At 35.0% G+C, this 22,993-nt stretch overlaps 1 protein-coding gene across 1 annotated transcript in view; it reads left to right on the top strand.

The window, feature by feature from the left end:
* Positions 1 to 22,993, top strand: part of FER (FER tyrosine kinase) — a 465,098-nt gene that overhangs the window by 285,808 nt on the left and 156,297 nt on the right. The window contains exons 14-16 of the mRNA XM_032845246.1: positions 2,378 to 2,434; positions 9,760 to 9,875; positions 12,380 to 12,474. Of these exons, the coding sequence (XP_032701137.1) occupies positions 2,378 to 2,434; positions 9,760 to 9,875; positions 12,380 to 12,474 (268 nt within the window). The remainder of the gene's footprint in view (positions 1 to 2,377; positions 2,435 to 9,759; positions 9,876 to 12,379; positions 12,475 to 22,993) is intronic.

Raw genomic sequence — 22,993 nt, 5'->3', positions numbered from 1 at the left:
ACACAGTGCTCATCACAAGTGCACTCCTTAATCCCCATCACCTATTTCACCAATCCTTCTACCCATCTCCACACTGGTAGCTATCAGTTTGTTCTCTACAGTTAAGAGTCTGTTACTTGGTTTGCCTCTTACTTTTCCCTTTGCTTGTTTCTTTTGTTTCTTAATCCCACATATGAGTGCAGTCATATGGTATTTGTCTTTCTCTGACTTATGATGCTTAGCATGATACTCTCAAGCTCCATCCATGTTGTTACAAATGGCAAAAGATTATTCTTTCTTATGGTGAATAATATTCCTGTGTGTGTGTGTATGTGTGTGTGTCTGTGTGTGTGTTTGTGTCTGTGTCTGAGATATATCACATAAACATTTATTAATATAGCACTTATTTATTTGTTTATTTGTTTATCTTCTTTATCCATTTATCAGCCCATGGACACTTGGGCTATTTACATAATTTGGCTATTGTAGATTATTTGTAACCAATTTCTTAAAATTCAGTTGTTTCTCAACATTTTCCTGAGTTATGAATCCTCTACACACAGTTATTTGTTTGATAGATGTAATGCAAAAATGTTTTCCCAGATGTAGTTTGCTGTTTCATTTATCAAATGATGGCCTTTGGAAGAAACATGTTTATAATTTTGATGAATTACAGTTGTTTCTTCTCTATAGTTAGTGCTTTTTGTGTCCTAAAAATCTTTGCTTACTCTCTTGGTCAAAAAGCTATTCTCCGGGGTGCCTGGGTGGCTCAGTGGGATAAAGCCTCTACCTTCAGCTCAGGTCATGATCCCAGGGTCCTGGGATCGAGCCCCACATCAGGCTTTCTGCTCAGCAGGGAGCCTGCTTCCCTCTCTCTCTGCCTGCCTCTCTGCCTACTTGTGATCTCTGTCAAATAAATAAATAAAATCTTAAAAAAAAAAAAAAAGAAGCTATTCTCCTGTTTTTCCTCCAGGTCCTTTTTAACTGTAGCTCTGTATTTAGATTGAAAGACTGTACGTGTAAAATATTGTATTGAATATGTATTGAAAAAAGTCAATGTGGTTCTCTTTGTTGACCTAGCAGAGGGTGGTGGTCATATATGTTTTACAGTGTTCCAGAAGGTAAAGTGCTTCAAACAGCTGTCCAGAATATTTTTAAACTAAAGTTAGGGTAGATTTTTACTCGAAGATACGTGATTACTTGTTGTAAGTCATTCCATAGATCATATTAGATTTCAGTCTGTATAATGGGGGAATGCTACACTTTAACATTTAATAAAAAAATAAGTTACATAGAAAATATATTACCCCAGAACTTCTGTTTTCTTCTCTCTTCCCCCCTGCCCATGTTTTTCCTTTCCTCCTTTCCTTCATTTCTTCCTCTCTCCTTTCTTTCTTCCTTCATTACTTTTCTGTTTTCTTTAAAAAAAATTATGTGCTCTTTTAACCTTATGTTATTATGTATTTTCCTAGTTGAGATTTTTTTAGATGATAAAGTAGTCCTATGTAGTAGTTAGTTCTTGAGATAATAGGATATTCTTTTATAATGGCATGTTTATATTACTAATCTTGTGTATCCTAGTGATATTGTAGTTGATACTTGTTGCTTTATTATACTACAAGAATGTACTCAGGAAAGGTGAGGAAACTGCATGTAGTGAGTGTCATAGACACCTATAACTCGTGACCAGTTTACATGTGGAAGATTAGCTCTTAGTAATGTTATCTTAGATGCTCAAGTGGGAATTAGACATTTTGCACTGTACAGTGATATTCTCTCATGAACTTAGGACACAACTGTTGTGAAAAGACGAATTAAAGGTTAGCCAAATTTTATGATGGGAGGAAAATGCGTGCTATGTTCTAGTTACAAGGATACTACCATTTTTTTTTTAAAGATTTTTTTTTTAAAGATTTTATTTATTTATTTGACAGAGAGAGATCACAGTAGACAGAGGCAGGCATAGAGAGAGAGAGGGAAGCAGGCTTCCTGCTGAGCAGAGAGCCCCATATGGGACTCGATCCCAGAACCCTGAGATCATGACCTGAGCCGAAGGCAGCGGCTTAACCCACTGAGCCACCCAGGCGCCCAGGATACTACCATTTTTAAGGCTGAGACTTCTTTCTTTCTTTTTTTTTTCTCTTATTTTTCTTTTTTAAGGCTGAGATTTCTGATAGAAGTTAACAGTAATGTTGATTTTAAAATCCTCTTGTTTAGTAACATTTCTTAAACCCGTTTCATAACCTCTTGAAGTCACAACTTGTGAGAATGCTGTTGATTTAATGGTCCGAATGAAATACCCGTTAATTCTCTTGCCCACTGCCTCAAATGGATCTTACATTCAAGAGAAATGCACTCTTGCTTGGGCTAAAACTGTTGTTCTTTTTCTTTGCCCTAGGATAAGAAATGGGTTCTCAATCATGAAGATGTCACATTGGGAGAATTACTGGGCAAGGTATGTGGTCAGCTGAACTAAATAACCAAAAGTCTTTACAGTGACTGTGCACGCTACGGATTTCTTAGTTTTCTCCAGAGCCTTTCTTGCATTCTAGCACACAGCAAGGCACATTACCACATGAATCCAGGAGGACACAATACCACATCTGCTACAAATACTGCAGTGTTCAATGAAACAGATAGGTAAAAATCTGTGAAAAGTTTAAGGATGATTCTTGGCTTTTTAAAATAGTATATGTCTGTTTTCCTCTGGAAGGACTTAAACTGTAATGAGTTTATTACAGTGTGATAAAACCAAAACTAGTAATTGGAGATGGGAAAGAGACTATAGGGTAATAGAAGTTTAAACACCTAATAGTCCTACTCCATTTGGTTCTGGTTATACAGGATAGCTCAGAAAAAGTGGCATATGCTGCTCTCTGACATTTTAGGATTGTGTATAGTTCACAGTATGTAACAGCACTGGATGCATTATTTCATCTAATGACTATGTGGAGAAGACAGGTTTCAATATAAAGATTCATTTTATAGGTAGGTCTGGTAGTGGTCAGAGAAGGCAACTTGTATGTGATGAAAGTCCTTTTTTCTTCCAGTCTAGTTTGAAGTTTATTCCAACTCATAGGCCATATGAATGTATATTATGTTGAGTAATAATGGTAGACATTTGATCATTAATCAAATGGACTATTTGCAAATTATTAATTGCTGATTATGATTGAGTCCCAGTAGGTAAATATTAACGTCTTTGTCAATGACTTCTTGATGTCTCTGTTTGAAAGTTTGAATTGAGTATAGTTTTATAGGTGCAGTTTGAAAAATAGTATAAAACATAGGTATTGAGAGAAAACTATTACTCATGTATTTTGAGTGATGAGTACTAAAGGCTCAGCACTTTACATAAAGAAAGAGGTGATTATTAATTTTTTTATTCAAATGTCAACTTGATGAATTGACAAATTTTTTCTTACACCCCCCCCTTTTTTTAAATCTCTGATATATATTGATAAAGCAAATCCCTGTTGAAATAATCCATTTTGTAAGATTTTCATATTATTTTAAAATATCCTTTCCATATGGGAGCATTAAATTGCTACTGGAAAGCAGTTTTTATTGACTGCTAATACTTAGTAAGTAAATTATAAAGAATCTCAAGCTAAAAGCAGTAGCTTATGTGTTTATTTCATTGGTGTTGCACTTATAATTCTTAAGGAAGTGTTCCTTCTTTCCATTACTTTAGGTCAGTAACTCAGGAGCAGTAATTGGACCAAAAATTATTACAAAAAAATTAAATTTCCATGAAAATACAACTAAAAATTATAAAACAAATCACTTACTGAAATAGAATATGTTGAGGAACACTGCTTTTTTTTTTTTTTAAAGATTTTATTTATTTATTTGACAGAGAGAGATCATAAGTAGGCAGAGAGGCAGGCAGAGAGAGAGGAGGAAGCACGCTTCCTGCTGAGCAGAGAGCCCAATGTGGGGCTCGATCCCAGGACCCTGGGATCATGACCTGAGCCGAAGGCAGAGGCTTTAACCCACTGAGCCACCCAGGCGCCCCGGAACACTGCTTTTTTAAATGCCAAGAAAAACTATTTTCAGTTAAAGAGAAATATTTCAATTATTTTTATGTTTAGTTTAATATGTGAGATATGGTAGATATGGTGAGATATTAGGAAGGATTTTAATCTCTAGATCCTTACTAAAGCTATTTCGAAGAATAATATTTTCTCAATGACAAGGCTACTGCATGAGGTCATTTTAAATAAATTTAATCATTTTAATAAGACTGCACCTTTAAAGACACTGTATTAGCTTAGTTTCAGCTAATATTTTTGAGTATAAGCTGATTTATGATTTAATCTTTTCACTACCTATTCTTAATAAATATTTACAGCATACTCCTTGAGAGTGCATGAGGAAAAAAGAATTAGTCATGGTTTCTATACTGACAGACTTTGGAATTGTGTAGTTATAGAAGATTGAAGTAGGAACTTTTAACTTTTTTATCCAGCAATATGTAATTAGACTACTTGATATATGGTTGGTATTCAAGAAATATTTTATTCACTCCTGAAATATTTATGGAATGTCTCCTTTGTGCTAGGCTCTCTTCTAGACACTCAGGATACATCAGCTTATAAAGGAGACAAATATCTTTGCCCTGTTGGAGCTTATATTCTATTTAGCAGGGGAAGATGGAGAAATTATAAACAATAAATAGCTACATTTTATATTAGAGGATGCTAAGCCCTGTGAAAAATACAGGGAGATTGGGAGTGCTGTTGGCCAGGGTTGCAATTTTTAATAGAGAGATCTGGGTATGCTTTATTATAATTGTTTACTTTCGTATAAAAAGTTGGAAGGGTTTTAGCCATGCGGACATCTGAGAAAGAGGGTTCTAGGACAATGGAGTAAGCAATGCAAATTTTCTTTGAGAAGAAAGGCAGACAGTTTGGCTGTAGGTGAGTTCAGTAAGCAGGCAGGAAGGTGACAGGACAGGAAGTGGGTGGGGCAGTGAGGGCGTAAATCATGTAGAACCCTGCAGGCCATTATAATTGCTTTGGCTTTGATTATGTATGAGAAGATGAGTTAGTGGATGACTTTGAGTGGAGGGGTTGCATGATCTTTCTTATTAAAAAGATCACTGTGGCTGTTATGTTGAGTACAGGCTGACAAGTTGGAAGTTTAGGAGGCACTTGCCCTTACCGAACTAATAGATGGTGGTTGCTAGATCAGGGTGGTAGCAGGGGTGGTGATAGAAACTTGTGAGTTCTGGTTGTTTTTGATGTTGAACCAACTGAATATCCTGATGAAGTCCATGTGGGGCATGAGAGAAGGGGAGGTCAGTGTAGGTGCAGCAAATTTGGGGGGAATAAATTTAGGAGTTAGGTTTTGGATGTGTTAAGTTTTGTCTGTTTGTCAAATGGAGAGTCTGGGAAGACAGCTGGCTCTCAAGTGTGGAGTTTAAAAAAGAGGTCTGGATCAAAAGTACAAATTTGCAGTTGTAGCATATATATTTGGTAGTTATATATAGATGTTATTTAAGATTTTTAATTGGAATGTATTTGATATATAATGTGTACATTTAAGGTGCACAATATACTAAATTGATACGCCATTGTAGTGGTATTTAGTGTCTCTAGCACATTATGTAATTTTTTTTTTTTTGTGGCTGAAAAGTTGTAGCCTCTTAGCAAGTTTGATTATAATATAATAGTATTTGTATTCACTATCTTGTTCATTAGATTTCTAGTGCTTACTTCTCAAAAGTTTAGTTAGTACCCTTAGACAATATCGGTCCTATCTGCCCCCCCTTCCCCATTCTTTGTAACCTCATTTTACTCTGTTTTTATGAGTTTGACTATTTTGGATTTCATAAATGTGATAGTATATATAGTATTTTTCTTTGTGTGATTTATCATAATGTGCTCAACTTTTATCTGTGGTATTGCAAATGGCAGATGTCCTGCTTTTTCATGGTTGAATGACATTACTTTGGATATATACCACATATAGATGGCATTTAAAGCCATATGACCAGTTGAGCTCAGTAATGGAGTAGGTCTCTATCAGAAGAGAGGATGGAGACTGAACCCTGGTCACTATTATAATAGGCTTCAGACAAGAGATGCAGTCACCAAAAGAGGCTAAGAAAGAGAAATCAATTACAAAGGTAAAAAAACAGAAGATAAGATATCTTGGAAGCCAAAAGAAGAGAGTATATCAAGGAAAACAGAGTAATCAGTGGTGTTAGATTCTGCTGATAGGTCAAATGAGATGATGACTGGGAATTCACCATTGACTTTAGTAAGGAGATGGGCACTGGTGACTCGGCTGAGCAGTTTCCTGGGAATGATTTAGCAGAAAGCCAGATTGAAATAGATGAAGAGAGAATGGATGGAGAGGAATTAGAGATAGCAAGGACAAAACTCTTTCAAGCTTTGTTGCAAAAGGAAGCATAAATATGTGGTGGTAGTTTCAAGAGAATGAATTGTGTTGCTTTTTACCCTGAGAGACACAACAGCATGGTGGTTTGCAGTTGGGAATAAGCTAGTGAAAAACAGGCTGTTTTAGTAGGAGAGATGAGAATTGCTGGAGCAACATTAAGAGCCCTCTAGAGGGTTGTGCTCATGAATTTTAAGTGAAACCAGTCAGTGGGGTTGTGGATTTTCTTCAGCCACATTTAGCTGCATAGGTGCGGAGTAGGCAGAGTGTTGAGTTTAATCGGGATTGTAGATTTGACAAGGGAGTTTAATAGATGAAGATCAACAGTGAAGTTGAGAATGTACGGTAAGCAGAATGTTTATCAGCAATTGCTGACTATAGAATTTAAACTGGATAAGCAAGGAAGAAAGGACTTTAAGGGGGTGTTGGATAATGAAAGCAGTAAGAGCTAAAGATTTGGAAGTTCCTGAGTAGTTAAAGGATTTTTGGAGTCTGGATACTAAAGGAAGTAAGCTACAAAAGTAGAAGCCAGCTAGAAGATGGGATGAATAAAATAGGTACTTCAGGGGAGTTACATTATTGGCGGTGGCAAAGTTGTTCTGTTTTGTTTCTATTTAGAGCGGGGGAAGGGGCAGAGGGAGAGAGAGAATCTTAAGCAGGCTCCATGTCCAGCACAGAGGCATGGAGACCAATTGAGGGCTTTATCTCAAAAGATCAGTATCATGACCTGAGCTGAAATCAAGAGTCAGACACTTCACTGAGCCACCCAGGTACCCTGGCAGTGGCAAAGTTTAAGGCATGATCCTAGAAAAAATAAGTTGAAGTACAAGATTACTGGAGAAATGATGTTTAGGAACCTGAGGGTTTGAAGTGTTGTAAGGTACTTTAAGTGTCTACTGAAATGGACAGGAATTAAGACAAGAGTAACCCTGAATACTGTGTCCTAGGGGTTCAAATTGTTAATAAACAAAAGAAGATACTTTCAAATTCAGTAGTGGTAGCTATGGTAAGGGGAAGTGGATATATAATCAAATTATAAGGTTTCAGAGCTTGGTTTTGGGAATGCAGGAAGGAAAATGGTTTGAAAGCAGTGACAAGGAGCTAGTTAAATACTCTATTATCATCTCCAGGCCAGTGGGAGAAGGGAAAGTGAAAGGGGAATCATAACTTAAGTTCAGAAGGCAAAAGGAAGCTCAGCCACCATTTGACTTCTCAGGCGAGAGCCACGTTTGTGAGAACAAAAATGTGAAGAGAATCACCAAAGAGTACAGTGACGATAAAATATTGATGATGGTGGACTATGAATTTCAGAATGAATGAATTCCGAAATAGAACTACCCTCCAATCCAGCAATCGCATTACTTGGTGTTGCCCAAAGAATACAAAAATAATAATTGAAAGGGATACACGCACCCCAATGTTTGTAGCAGCATTATTTACAGTAGCCAAGATATGGAAGCCACCCAAGTGTCTATTGATTAATGAATGGATAAAGAAGATGTGGTAAATATATACAATGGAATATTATTCAGCCATAAAAAAAGAAATCTTGCCATTTGCAACAACATGGATGGATCCTGAGGGTATAATGCTAAGCAAGTCAGAGAAAGATAAATACCATATGATTTCACTCACGTGTGGAATTTAAGAAACCAAATGAACAAAGGAAAAAGAAAAGGCAAACCAAAAAAACCCAGATTTTTAACTGTAAAAAAACAAACAGATGGTTACCAGAGGCAGGTGAGAAGGGGATAGGTGATATAGGCTAAGGGGAGTAAGAGTACACTTACCAGGGGACGCTTGGATAGCTCAGGCGTCCCCTGGTAAGTTAAGTAAGTTGGTTAAGTGACTGCCTTTGGCTCAGGCCATCATTGCAGTGTCCTGCGATCGAGTCCCACATTGCTCTTCTTGCTTGGCAGGAAGCCTGCTTCTCCCTCTGCCTCTGCTGCCATTCTGCCTGACTGTGCTCTCTCTCTCTCTCTCTGACAAATAAATAAATAAAATCTTTAAAAACAAATAAGTACACTTATCGCTCTGAGTACTAAGTAATGTATGGAATTTCTGAAGCACTACATTGTATATCTAAAACTAATATAACACTGTTAACTACACTAGAATTTAAAATTCTTTTTTAATTTCTGCTGACAGAAATTAGATGTAAATAAATGTACAGTTATAAAAATATACATTGAAATAAATATTTTAGTAATTTAAAATTTAATAATGACATAAAACTTAGACACCTTGAACTGTTGATTGAGAGGCAAATTGCTCAGGGCTCCTGGGTGGCTCAGTTGGTTCAGTATCTGACTCTTGATTTCGGCTCATGGCATGTTCTGGGGACTGTACAAGGAATCTGCTTGACATTCTCTTCCTCTTGTCCCTCCCCCTGGTCATATGCATTCTCTGTCTTTCTCTCTCTTAAAAAAATAAAAATAATAATAATAATAATAATAATAATAATAAATCTTTTAAAAAAAAGTTACATTACTCCTAGAACTCAAACCCAGTAACTAGCAGAGTCCTAGTTCAGTTACTTCTTGCTCAACAATAGTGTTGAAGTTTATTAGAAGGCTTGCATATTAGGATTATAGTTATGTAAAAGATATATATACATACATAAAAACTTGAACACTAAAAATTAGTTGTTGTATTAGCTTTATAGATCTTCTTTGTCATATTTGGTTTTATATTAATAGTAAAAAACAAATGACCCCAAAGTTGAAATAAGGCATGCTAAGTCAAAATGGGTTAGAGCCATAGCATGAGGTTAGGGATTTATACGTTTGATAGAAACTCAACATGGGTGACCCTGGCATTTGGGTAAGCACCTCCTCTTCCTCGGTGCCTTTCTAAGATGGACAGTCCTTGGTCTGCCTGGTTCTGTTGCCTCTCCCTTATTCCCTGACACTCTTCAACTGACATTCAGCTTTAGGGATCCATACCAAGTCTCCTCATGGAGTCTTTGCTTTATCTTGAAACATTTATTGATAACTTCTTAATCTAATAAAAATGTAGAGCTGGGGGTAATGAGTACTACGAGACATGAAACTTAAATACTTCGGATGGCTTCACTTTGAGTTTCTCCTTTTATCCAAGTCTCGTAGAATTTTTTCCCCTTTTTTCTTTTTCGGTTTTCCTCAAGCTTCAGTCTCTCAAATGGTGGGTGGGTTGAGTACTATTTTTAAAGTTGGAGGTTTGGAAAGAGCAACATTTCCAATCTTTGTCTCCACTCTTTGTCTCCACTTAAGAATCTGAATAAAGCTAACAGAATACTTTGAATACAGAATTCATTATTATGTGCTTTCCTTGTATTTTGCAAAGATTGATGTGTCTGTCTTATATCCTTAACAGTAAATGTGTTTGTATTTTCAGGGAAATTTTGGTGAAGTATATAAGGGCATATTAAAGGATAAAACTGCTGTTGCTGTTAAAACATGTAAAGAAGATCTTCCTCAGGAACTGAAAATAAAATTTTTACAAGAAGCCAAGTGAGTTTGCAAAAGTTATATTAAACATGTATTTATAAGTTAATACTATAACATTAAATGTGAAGTTTGGGATTAAATTATGATTTACTGAAGTAGAAGTAAGCACTTTTAGAATGTTCATAAGGAAGCACTTAATCAGTGTAGAAACGAAAAGTTTGTTTTTGAACTAGACTATATATTAGTTACACAATCACAGCCAAAAGAACCAGATGCTAAAAAACAGTGTATTCTTCAGTATTGGTATACTGCAATATTTTTTGCTTTTATCACATATACATATACATAGGCATGTATATATGCAGTGTTATGGTTGTCTTTATAATAAAAATATTACTGTATTCTATATACAAATATATAATTTATGTATACATATTTAGATACATATAATTATATCTAACCTTCCTTAGATGTTTTCAGTTGATAGTCTTTACTGAGCTGTTACCTTTCTTTTCTGAGAACCTCAGATTTCGTCTTCAACTCATTGTTGGGCATTTGTTCCCAAATCTGCACATTGTTTTTTTCCTAATCTTCTAGGATGATTGGCTAAAATTTAATGTTCCAACTTGCTATCGCTGTATTGCGTGTGGTTAACACTGTTCTGTTGGTGGCAAAATCCAGTATATACAACACAGCACAAAACAAATAGGAAGATGTTTTGGACAGAGTAAGGATGAACTCTCATTCTGAGATGCATGGATACGTGGATGGGAATGGAGGAGACAACACAGAGATTTGTGTTGTAAAGGGAGAAAGGGAAAGGTGTGTGTGCGTGTGTGTGTGCGCACATGTGGATATATGTTTCTATCATGGCATAGTGTGTAAAATTGAAGTTCCTATATAGAGGAGAGAGGAGAGAAATGCAGACGACAAATATGATGGCAACCAGAGAACTAAGTGCATAGGTTGGAGCATTTTGATGTACATTTCTCCATTCATTATCTAAAAATGAATATTGATAACAATGTATTAACCTAGTTGGATGCATTTATTAAATATTGTCAAAGAATTAAGTTGTAAACTTTCTAAAGGTACATTTTTGGAAGGTCAAAAATATGCTATGATAAAGGCATGCTATCACAAAAGAAATTCACAAAAGAATTATGAACATTTTGTAGGTATTCATAGGTATTCTTAAGGTACAAGGTTATATCTTATGTTATTTTGAGAAAGTTAATTTTCATGCTCTTTAATTTGTGATTGTTTTACTACAAAATAAAGTATTAAACTTCCTAAAGTGGAAAAGCCCATTTTCTAAAGTGAAATTATGAATTTTTAGGTAAAAAATGAGAGTTGTATCCTTGAAGTCCCAAGTGTCTTTAATAGACGATAGAGAGCTATATATTTAGATACTTAATATTGAGTTCAGGCTGGCTATTTTGTGGACCTTCTTTACTAAGCAGTTTCCAACCTAAGAAATGACATTTTGGATTAAAGTCAAGCATTCTAAGACTTCCTTTTTAATTCCTCATAAAAGTTGCAAGCTTGAAGTTGTTGAGAATATTTTCCTTATCTCTAGAATTTTTCCCACTCTATCTTTTCCCTTATAAATCAATATATATTTTCAATCTAAAGCATTTTTCTTAGTTATCTCCCCTTTCGTTGGAGTTGTACAAAACATTTATAAACTGTTTTGTCTTTCTCCCAATAGTTATTTTTTTCATTCTCTTAGGAAAGAAAACTGCATTTTCAAAGATGAGTGAATTTATAACTATGTCAATAGGATAATCTGGAATAAAATTTGGTAACAGAAATATTCATGATAAATAGGCCTATAAGAGAATATAATTTATTTTTAACTTATGCTTGGAGTGCCATAGATGAGCTGTGCTACTTTTATAGCCCTCTGATGAAATTTTGCCTTTATCCAAGCAAAGTCCCTCTGCTTCAGCTGAAGTCTACATTGACGCTGTACTTACCTAGTTTTCATCTTTATCCACTTTCCTCAAAACTTTTGAGTTTTTACCATTTTGAAATTGATTGTGTTCATCAAGATAATATTTTATAAAATTTAATGAGATGATTAGCCTATACCATTTGCCAGTTTGAATTGAGTTCTTATTTATGTATTTTCAATCAGGTGTGTCCTAAAACAGAACAAAACAAAAAGATGCAACTCTAGCAGCTTACGTTTTCTGGTCCATTAATACTTGTCAATTATGCTTTTGTGGTAGCGGCTAAAACAAGATGCTTTGAAGGGAGTTGTACATGTTTGGGACTAAGTAAGTTGTTCATACTTAGCATGGTTGTTAGTATTCAGAGTGAATAGTAATTTTTATATGAAAATTTAATTGGATTAAGGAGAATTGACTCATTTGTACCTGCACTTTGTCAATATTTATCCAAACTTGTATACATCCCACCATTTATCGTACTTTGGCTTCATACTGAAGTTTTAAGAGAGAATTGTGTCGAGTAAAGTATATTCTACTTTGGCACACTATTCATGACGATTTAATGCTTTAGTGTTTAAATGATAACTATTTTTACACTTTTCTCTCATCCAGAATTCTCAAGCAATACGATCATCCCAATATTGTCAAACTTATAGGCGTTTGCACACAAAGGCAGCCTATCTACATCATTATGGAACTGGTTCCAGGTAATGATTTTAGAAGTTTCTTCGATGACATTTTAATGTCATGTTTTATTATTTTTATATGTTCGGTCTTTTTTATTTCTCCTTGTAAAGTTCTCAACAATTTTGTTTAACATTTTCCTGATGACAGAGAGCTGTACACATGCTTGATATTTTTATACTCTATATTACTTTGCTGTTGTCTAGAAATGTCAGCCAAGAGGAGGATATATATATATAAGAGGAGATATATTATTACAGTGGGATGACACATGGAATTTAGTTATGTATGCTTTTATTAGAAAAGCTGTTTATAAAAATATTCTACTTGGTTTGACTTTATAACAATGGTAGTACTATCTTACATTTTGTTCATTGTATATTATTTTCCAGGTACAATACCACACATCCTCTTGTTTGACTGTATATAAAATTCCATAGTGTTTTAAATCCTTTATGAACTATCTTTCATAAGCAAACCAAAGAAAAAGTAATCTTTTGAGGAATTTGTCCTGTATTTCTTTTTGGTCACTTTGACCACCTTCAGGTCTTGTGGTTAACCATTTTTGCCAACAAGCAAAGATAACTTCTGACTGATAGAGTATATTTTTAAGTTTCTTTCACTGTATATCTTCTTTTGGTAGAAAATATAATTAGCGGTATAATTTGATATTGGTAAAAAGATATACAGTGTTTAGTAATTGACGAAGATTTGTTTTAACAAGTATTTGGTCATTTAAAAAGAAATTTAAAGGAACATGAAAAATATTTCTAACTAGAAATATATACTAAATAAACCTGATATTATAGATTGCTCATTAAATATTGCTCACATAAGTCTTCTATTAAGGATAGTTGTTCTCATTTTTATCACATTGGTTTGCTTGCTATTGCAATATAGTTCTTAATAATACTATGTACCTGCAGGATTTAGGATCATCATCATCATCTTCATCCTCATCAAGGTAGCACTGTTTAGGTACATTGTATGTTTGCATGGCTTATGCTATTTATGATCCATCCCTTAAAGTAGCTTTCAATATATTTATGAAATACAATAGATTACAGTCCAAAATTTTAAAAATAATTGAATAGCTACAGTTTTAACTAAATGATACTACATACATATAAATACTCAGATTAGTGAAAATGAAGTCCCCAGTTAATAAGGGATGTCACTGAGAAACTTAGATTTGAAAGGTGAGGCAGAGTTGATAAAGAAAGGTGATTTTGGTCTTAGGATGGATGACAAATGCCAGATAGTAGGTACAAATTGAACAAAAGAAGATAGCTTTGCAGGAGAGTCAAGGAAGTGTTTACCTGACACTAATAACCTGTATTGATAATTTTTAAAGGAATGAGAATAATGAACTACATTAGAAAACTGAATATGTAATGAAAGAAAATTAAAAGTGAAAATTTCCCACTCAGTAATCTAACCCTTTCCAAAGCTAATTATTATCTAATTGTGTGTGTGTGTTTATGTGTGAGTATGTGTGTTTCAAGGAAAATATTTAAGGCAGATATCCGATTTTTATGCACGTCCTTTAAATTTAATTATAGAGATATACTCTAATACTTTTCAGATCTTTTTTCTTATTAATATTACTTAGAGTTTCATTGTTTCATATTCATCCATATAGTTCTATCTTTTCTTTGAAATAGTTTCAGAGCATTCCATTTTACAGATTTGTATAATTTTAATCAATCTTCTAGTTACGGATACTTTGGTTGTTTCTGTTTACGTATATATGTTTTATTTTGTTTTGTACAAATGATGCTGAATTAGTATCTTTGGAGTAATAACATAAGAAGCATTTTGAACTGTACAGGGTAAATTTTTAGCAATGAGATTATTGGGTGCAAATTAATGTGCATTTTGACTTATAGTAAATGTATTAGCTTTCTTTTGCTGCGTAACAGATTATCACAACCCAACAGCTTTAATCAATATCCATTTATTACCTCATAGTTCTGCAGATTACAAGCATAGGCAATCTTGATTGCATTATCTGCTCAGGATATCACAAAGCGAAAAATCAGGATTTCAGACTAAGTTCTTCTCTGGAGTCACTGGAGGAATTCACTACCAACCTCCTATAGGTCGGTGGCAGAATTCTGTTCCATGCAGCTGAGAAATGGTCTAAGGTTCTCTTTTTGCTTGCTGTCAGCTGAAGGCATTTCCCACCTCACCTATATTCCTTTTCCCATGGTCTCTCCATCTTCAGACCCAGCATGTCACATCTTTCAAGTGTTCTGATTTTAACTACCTCTTCTATTACCAGCTAGAGAATATCCTTTTTTGAAAGATCTCATGTGATTTGATTAAGCTCCCACAGTCAGTCTCCCATCTTTAGGTCACCTGTGCCATATGACAACATAATTAGGGAGGTGATATCTAATCATGTTCACATGTTCCAGGGCTTAAGGTAGATCATTGTTGGGAGGCCATATTCAAAATCTGCCTTAGCACAATAGATTTTGCTAAATTTTTTCAGGCGTTAGTTGCAGTATGGAATCTGAAACCACTTTGACGAACTTTTCATATTCTAATATGCTAACTCCATTAGTTGAACTTGCACTTTTTAAAAGATTATTTATTTTTCTTGAGAGAGAGAGAGTGTGTGTGTGTGGATAAGCAGGGGGAGAGGGAGCAGGGATCTCGATGTGGGGCTCTATCCCTGGACCCTGGAATCATGACCTGAGTTGAGGACAGATGCTTAACTGAGTCACCCAGGTACCCCTTGAACTTGGAATTGAATATATCTTTTATCTATGTATGATTTTGTAGCATCATGCTTCATCATTTAGGATATATCAGGTGACCAGGTTATGCAGGTCCTCAAATAGTGACATAAATCATTATACAACATCAAAAGATGACATTTTTTAATGTCATCAGTAGTCATTAGACAAGTAATGAGAAACTATCAAGTTCATGATGACAAATACATGTTTTCCAAAATTTTAATTTTCACTTGAAAGCTTAGATTTTTATCACTGACAACAAAAACTTCCAGGTTTTCCCCCACCCCCTTGAATTTTTTCAGCAATAAAAAGGAATGAACTATTGATATACTTTACAAAATGGATGAATCTCAAAATTATGCTAAATGAAAGAAACCAGATGAGAAAAAAAGAAGAGTGAACAGATGGCACATTAGTGGTTGCTTGCTTCGTTATTTGAGAAAATGTCTATCAAATATCTATTTTTAATTTTTTTTTTTTTTGAGAGCGAGAGAATGTGTGCATGCATGAGTTGGGGGAGGGGGAGAGAGGAGGAGGGAGAGAGAGAGAATCTTAAGCAGGCTCCACGATCATTGTGGAGCCCAACACTCAATCTCTCAACTCTGAGATCATGACCTGAGCAGAAATCAAGAGTCGGATATTTAACTGACTGAGCCACCCAGGAGCCCCTTAGATATTTAATTTTTAATCAGTGTAATTTGTCATTTATTCTTTTTGAAAAACACTTTGTATAATAACATTTTATATATGATACTTTATTATCTCTGTATTAACTTATGTATACCTTTCTCTACTCCTGTCCTAGTCAACCGCTGATGTGCCTTCTGTTCACTCTATGTGAGTTTGTATTTCTAGAGTTCAATATAAATAGAATCATATAGTCTATATATTATTTTCTGGTCTGGTTTCTTTGATTTAGCATAATTTTGAGATTCATCCATTTTGTAATGTGTATCAATAGTTCATTCCTTTTTATTGCTGAGTAGAGTTACCTCAAAGGAATATACCAGTTTATCTATTCAGTTAATAGACTTTTGAGTTGTTTCTTGTGGACAACTACAAGTGAAGCTGCTGAGACTATTCATGTACATTCTGTATGATTCCAAACAGATGGCATTCTAGAAAAGGGAAAACCATAGAGGCAGTTAAAAGTTCATGGGTTGCCAGGGGTTATGGAGGAGGTAGGGCTGGACAGGCAGAACACAGGGGAGTTTTAAGATACTGAAATTACCACATATAATAGTGAATACATGCCATTTATTTTTGTCCCAGTTCATAGAATGTACAAACCAAGAGTGAATCATAATGTAAACTGTGGACCTCAGAGGGCACTGATGTGTCAGTATAGGTTCATCAGTTGAAATAGACATGGTTGTCTTTGAAAGTGTAAGGATCTTTGTCTTCCTTACTTCTGCATTCACTTAGCTTCTTCCTCTCTCCTCTCTAACATTCTGTGACACACATGCATGGTCACTAAAAGGCCAAAGAGGGTAGTGGTGGAGCTCTTGAGTTCTGGCAAGTATTAGTGAGAGTGTGAAAAAAACAAATCCCTCGTACATTATTGCTGGAATGTAAAATAACACAGCCACTTTGGCTGTTTCTCAGAAAGTTTCTCAAAAAGTTACACATAAATTTTCCATGTAAACTGTTTTGATCCTAGGTATTTACCCAAGAGAATTGAAAGTATTTGTCAGTAGAACTGTATGCAGGTGTTCATAGCAGCATTATTTATAACAGCTGAAAAGTAGAAATAACCTAAATGTCCATTAACTGATAAACGGATTCACAACGTAGTATATCCCAACAAAAGATACTATTAGGCAATACGGAGAAATGAGGCAATACACAGTGCCATATACAGGAGCCTCTAAAACCCTATGCTAACTGAAACAAGTCCGATGTGGAAGACTGCATGTTGTTATGATTCCATTTCTATGAAATGCCCAGAAAGACATCTGTAAGTAAAGGGGATTTATGGTTTTTTAGGGCTGGGGGTTCTCATGGGATTGACTATACACTTAGTTCTTGAACAACCTGGGTTTGTACTTTGTGCGTTCACTTATTACACAGATTTTTTATAGTATGTAAACATGTTTTTCTTATGATCTTAAGTTTTTTCTCTAGCTTTATTGTAAAACTACAGCATATGATGCATATAACACATAAAATATCTTAATCAACCAATTGTTATTATTAAGGCTTCTCAATAGTAGGCTGTTAGCAGTTTTTGGGAAATCCATAGTGGATTTTCCAGTGGGATGCTTCATAAACCCTGTTATTTAAAGGCCAGCTGTTTACTGGTATGAGAGATTTTTTTTTTGACATGATGAAAATGTCTCTGCTGGATTGTGGTGACAGTGCACACTTGTAAAATTGTCAAAACTCATTGAGTTGTACATTAAGTTGGACAAATTTTATTTACAAAAACTGAACTTCAGTACGGCTTTTTAAAAAATAAAAAAGCCCAAGAGCCAGGCAGTGTTGTGTGACCTTGCTCAACCGACGTAACTCTTCTGTGTCTTAGTTTTCTTGCCGGTTAAGTAAAATTAATAGGGTTGTTGTAAGGTGTAATGTACTATGACTTTATGTAAAAACATATATACACATTCTGTATATATATTGTGTAGCACTTCACACATGACCACTTTGTGTTCTCGTCATCATAAATTTTATTATTTTCCAGTTGGCTAAAAGAAAAAGGTGATTGATTAAAATCTCTGCTATAATCTAGCCAAAACTGACCCAAACTCTGAACCTGCCCTTGCTCCTGTCCCTAACTCTACTCCTAACCCTAGATGTTCTAGCCAGGAATGATTGAGAACAAATTGAGAAATATAACATAAGTTTTCAGTTCTTGTTTAATTTTGAAATCTCAGTTCTCAGACTACTTCAAGACAGTATCTTTCCATTTTTTCCTCTCTTTATGAAAGGTGTGATGAGGAAAGAACCAGGTAGTTTTCGTTTATATAAAAGTAGTATAATATACAATTTTTTACACTTACACAATATTTTATAGTTGTCAAAGCATTTTAATATTAGTTCATTTGTTCTATCAGGCTGTATTGTTATCTTCATTTACAAATAAGCTAAATTAAGTTCAGGGAGCTGAAAGTGGCTTGTCAGCATGAGTTAAATAGCAAGTAAGAAAATAGTGCTCTATTTTGTTATGTCATTCAATTTATAAGTGGGTCAAAATATGTAATCCTTACATGAAATGAAAATACAAATGAAAATTCAAGCTAACCGTCTATGCAAGGTCTCCTATGGGCAAATGCATTAATCCCTCTTCCATAATTTCTCAACCTTGTGCACAGATAAGTAAATAGCTTATAGCAGTAAACAGGAAAATTTTTGTTTGAGTTACTTTTTTCTCTGCTGGGAATCAAGCTGTGGAGGGAAGATTTAGAAAACTCGTAGGTTAAAGCAAGATTTAATAAATGCTTAGTGTTTAGTGTGCATGCCATTTCAAAACTGTATTATGCAGAGACTTAATATGCTCCTGTTCTCGTCAGATAACCGAGCCCTTTGAAATCATAAATCCGAAATATACTTGAACCAGAGTAATGTTTAAAGAGATTAGAAGCAGGGCTCCTGGGTGGCTCAGTTGGTTGAGCAACTGCCTTCAGCTCAGGTCATAATCCCGGACTTCCAGGATCCAGTCCCGCATCGGGCTCCCAGCTCCTTGGGGAGTCTGCTTCTCCCTCTGACCTTCTCCTCTCTCATGCTCTCTCTCACTCATTCTCCCTCAAATAAGTAAATAAAATCTTTTAAAAAAAAAAAAAAGAGAGATTAGAAGCATTTGAGGATTCAAGTTTAGAGTGAATACTCCAAGATGATCCTGTCTTCATTCGAATCGTCTCTTGAATTACAAATACTTTATTTACTCGCTTGCTCATAGGTTGCTAGATAAGTAAAATCAAACAAAAGGCAATTCTAAATGGCACTAGGAAAAACTAAAAACAAAAACAAAAAGCTCTAATATGCTAAAAAAAAATTCTCTCCATTTTATTTTACAAACATGTTTACTACTTAGAAATTGAAATGAGGGGCTCCTGGGTTCCTCAGTCAGTTAAGAGCCTGACTCTTGATTTCGGCACAGGTCATGACCTCAGGATCATGAGATCCAGCCCTATATAGGTCTCTGTGCTCAACAAGGAGTCTGCTTGGGATTCTCTTCCTCACCCTCTGCCACTCCCACTCACACACTCTCTTTCTCTCTAAAAATAAATAAATCTTTTTTTAAAAATAGAAGGAAATTATGAGAGAAAGTTTTTAAGTGACAAGCATAACTTAATATTTATGGTCCAGGCAGATATCATTTATTTTCATATGTGTGGTTAAATTAGGGCTGCCACCAATTCCTGGCTAAAGAGAAGACGAAGCACCTTAACCTCTAAATGTAACAATGTTTCTGCAGATACTGAGTACAGGAGATTAATTTTAGTAAGCCCTAAAAAATGTCAGTCTCCACCTCCTTTTACTAGAGACTTGTAATTGCCCCCCTTCTTACTGATCTGGTGTTCTCTCTGAATTCAGAACTTTCTGGAATCAAATAATAAATTATCTAGTGCATGCCTTAGCTCACACAGATCCTGCCCTTTAGGAGTCTTCAAATTTATCTTCATTTTAAAATGACTTATGGATCTGAAACTTTCAGAATTATTAAAATTTTTTTAACCAGGTTTTATATAACATCAAAATATATCTCCCCTCTATAACATGTTTAAAAAATGAGTTCATAGGGGTGCCTGGGTGGCTCAGTTAGTTAAGTGTCCACCTTCGGCTCAGGTCATGATCTCAGGGTCCTGGGATGAGATTCTGCTTCTCTCTCTGCACAACCCCCTCCCTGCCCCTGCCCATGCTTATGCACTTTCTGTCTCTCTCTGAAATAAATAAATAAAATCTTTTTAAAAAATTGAGCTCCTATAGTTTATATGGTCTAGAGATTTTTGATGTAGAAATTACAACATGATTTTTTTGGTCTCCTAAATATTTTTAACCTCTCAGTTGAAATATTTTCATCATCAAAATTTTCTTTTAATTTAGTTGTGGGGTTGAAACTTGGTTTCAGGTCGGGTTGTGGTCTCAAGGTCTGCACTCAGCATAGAGTGTGCTCCAGATTCTTTCTCCCTCTTCCTCTCCCACCCCCTGTTCACATGTGTGTGCTCTTTCTCTCTTCCCTTCTTTCTCTAAAATAAATAAATGGAGGGGTGTCTGGGTGTCTGAGTTTGTTAAACCTCTGCTCTGGTCATGATCTGAGGGTCCTGGGATGGAATGTAGAGCACTGAGCATCTGGCTCCCTGCTCAGTGGGGAGTCTGCTTCTCCCTCTCCCTCTGCTTCTCCCCCGCCCCTACTTATGTTTTCTCTCTCTCAAATAAATCTTTAAAAATAAATAAAATAAATAGATGAAATATTTAAAAATAAATCACTTCAGTTGATAATTTCTATGAGTAATTTCACTAATTTTTGCTGGGATGTTAAATTTTTTAGGAAATAAACCTTTTACCTGTCTGACTCATAATGACATTTTATATATGTGATTTTGGTGGTTTTTAAAAAAATTTTTTTTTTTTATTTGAGAGAGAGAGTGTGTGCATGTGAGTGGGGATGAGCAGAGGGAGAGAGAATCCTCAAGCAGACTCCCCACTGAGCAGGGTACCCCCAACACGGGCTTTATCTCACCACCCTGGAGATCATGACCCCAGCTGAAACTGAGTCCATTGTTTAACCAACTGAGTCACCTAGGTTCCCCTATATGTATGTGATTTTAACAGAACCAATTTCAGGTACATGACATCACAGCTTTAGAAGGTTTTTATGGTAGTCACTGGAAAATGAGAGTTCCTGCTTTCTTGGGACGGAACAAAGGTTCTGGATACTTGACTAGCAGTTGTTTCTTTCACTCATCATAAATGTAGCAAGGGTAAATTGTTCCCAGAAATGATTAAGGGGTATGGTTCCTGACATCCACTAAAGGAGAGCCCTCAAAGTCTGAGTTGGTACTTTGCCTTACATACATCTGGCACATGACCAGTATGACTTCACAGCAGTTTTGAACTGAAGGGAAAAGAAAACAGAGTAACTCTCAAATTAATATTTTTTTTTACTAAAAATTATAAGATGCCGACTCAGTGGCTGAATTTTTTTGTTAATAAAAACCTAATTTTTATTTAATATAAAAATTTAATATAAATTAGAAGAACCTAATTTTGTGGATTTATATTTGAAGTTAACAAAGTAATCTTTCAAAATAACTTTAGTATGTGTCTGAGTATAATAATTAGTGCTTTGTAAATTTCAGTTTTGGAGAATGAGTAACTTTTCCTTTAAATGTTAACTGATGTTTCTAAACTTAGGCATTTATTTCTAATTCAAGCCTATTACATTAATGAAGAACAAAATAAATACTCTCTGTTGCCATTTGATATTATAGATAATAGTTTGATATAATTTAAAACACTGCCAAAACAGTTTGAAAAGATAACATCTTTAAATTGATATTTCTTTCCCAGCCAAATGATAGGTTGGTTTGCCCCTGTGTTTCATTTGTTGCCTAATATCCCAAAGCAAATACAGATGGAATAATTTAAACTGGCCATTTCTTCAGATGCTAAAAGCAGTAGCATCCTTTGAAATTAGTTACTTTATTTACACGTGACATAAATTGATAACCACACAGACAGTATTGGTATTTTCCTATTGTTTTTCAAGTATATCACTTTCTTCTAATAGTGGATATTCTTTCCCTCAGGAGATGCCAAGACAAAGAATATAATAAACCTAAAATAAAATAACTGTTGACTACTACTCTATCACCTTTTGGCTTGAGTGACTCTAAAGAAGTGTACAGAGATTTTCCTTTTCATCAGTGAAATGAGCAAAAGGATGCCATGTTATAACAATAAGTTTTCATGGTTCATTTGAGCCATAGATGCATTGTGTATCTCTGAGCAATATTACTCAGATGTTTTTTTTATCTTGTAAGCATCTGATGGCACCAATACCTATAAGTACCTTTTGCAAAGAGGCATATTGCCTGGTGAGCAAGACAAAGCATGTTCTGAAATATATTCTTGTCTCAGATTGGGTTTTTAAAGTGACTGTATGGTAGTAGAAGTTCCTTAGTGATGGAAAGGGAAGTGTAGGAGTAATGAGTACATATGCATCCTTCCACATGAATAAATTGTTCTTTAAGGTACTGATAGCATTAACTTTTTTGTTGTTATTTATCGGTTTTAAGTTTTTGTTACTATTCATGGCAATGTATTAAGATTCTCAGGTAAATTTCAAAGTAATATGCTAAGTAAGAAAATATGGAGCCCCTGGGTAAGTCATTCAGTTAAGAGTCTGCCTTCCACTCAGGTCAGGATCCCAACGTCTTAGTATTGAGCTGTGTTGGGCTCCCTGCCCCATGATAAGTCTGCTCCTCCCTCTCCCTCCTGGTGATGCTCTTTTTCTCTCTTAAATAAGTCAATAAAATTTAAAAAAATTTGCTTTAATGTCAAAAGCCTACTTATATTTGATGCAAATGTTAGAAGTACAATCAGGACTAATAAAACTGGAGAATTCAACTGAAATAAAAATGAAAATTTACATCTAATGTCTCATCTTTACAAATAAATAGGTTTTCCCCTATAACTTATCTGAGGAATATGAATCTGAAAGCTATTAGTAGATTTTTTCCCATTATTAGGGTTATAAGGAAAACAGTTATTAAAACAATAAAGAGCACAAACCATTTTTCCAAGGTTAAAAGACAGCTGAAAACTGGTTGAATCAAAGTTCCTCAAAAAT

This window comes from Lontra canadensis, unplaced genomic scaffold, assembly GCF_010015895.1.
Source record: "Lontra canadensis isolate GAN:19392208 unplaced genomic scaffold, GSC_riverotter_1.0 scaffold4, whole genome shotgun sequence".
Classification (NCBI taxonomy): Eukaryota; Metazoa; Chordata; class Mammalia; order Carnivora; family Mustelidae; genus Lontra; species Lontra canadensis.
Note: the sequence above shows the minus strand (reverse complement) of the source record. Positions and strands in the feature narration are given on the sequence as shown.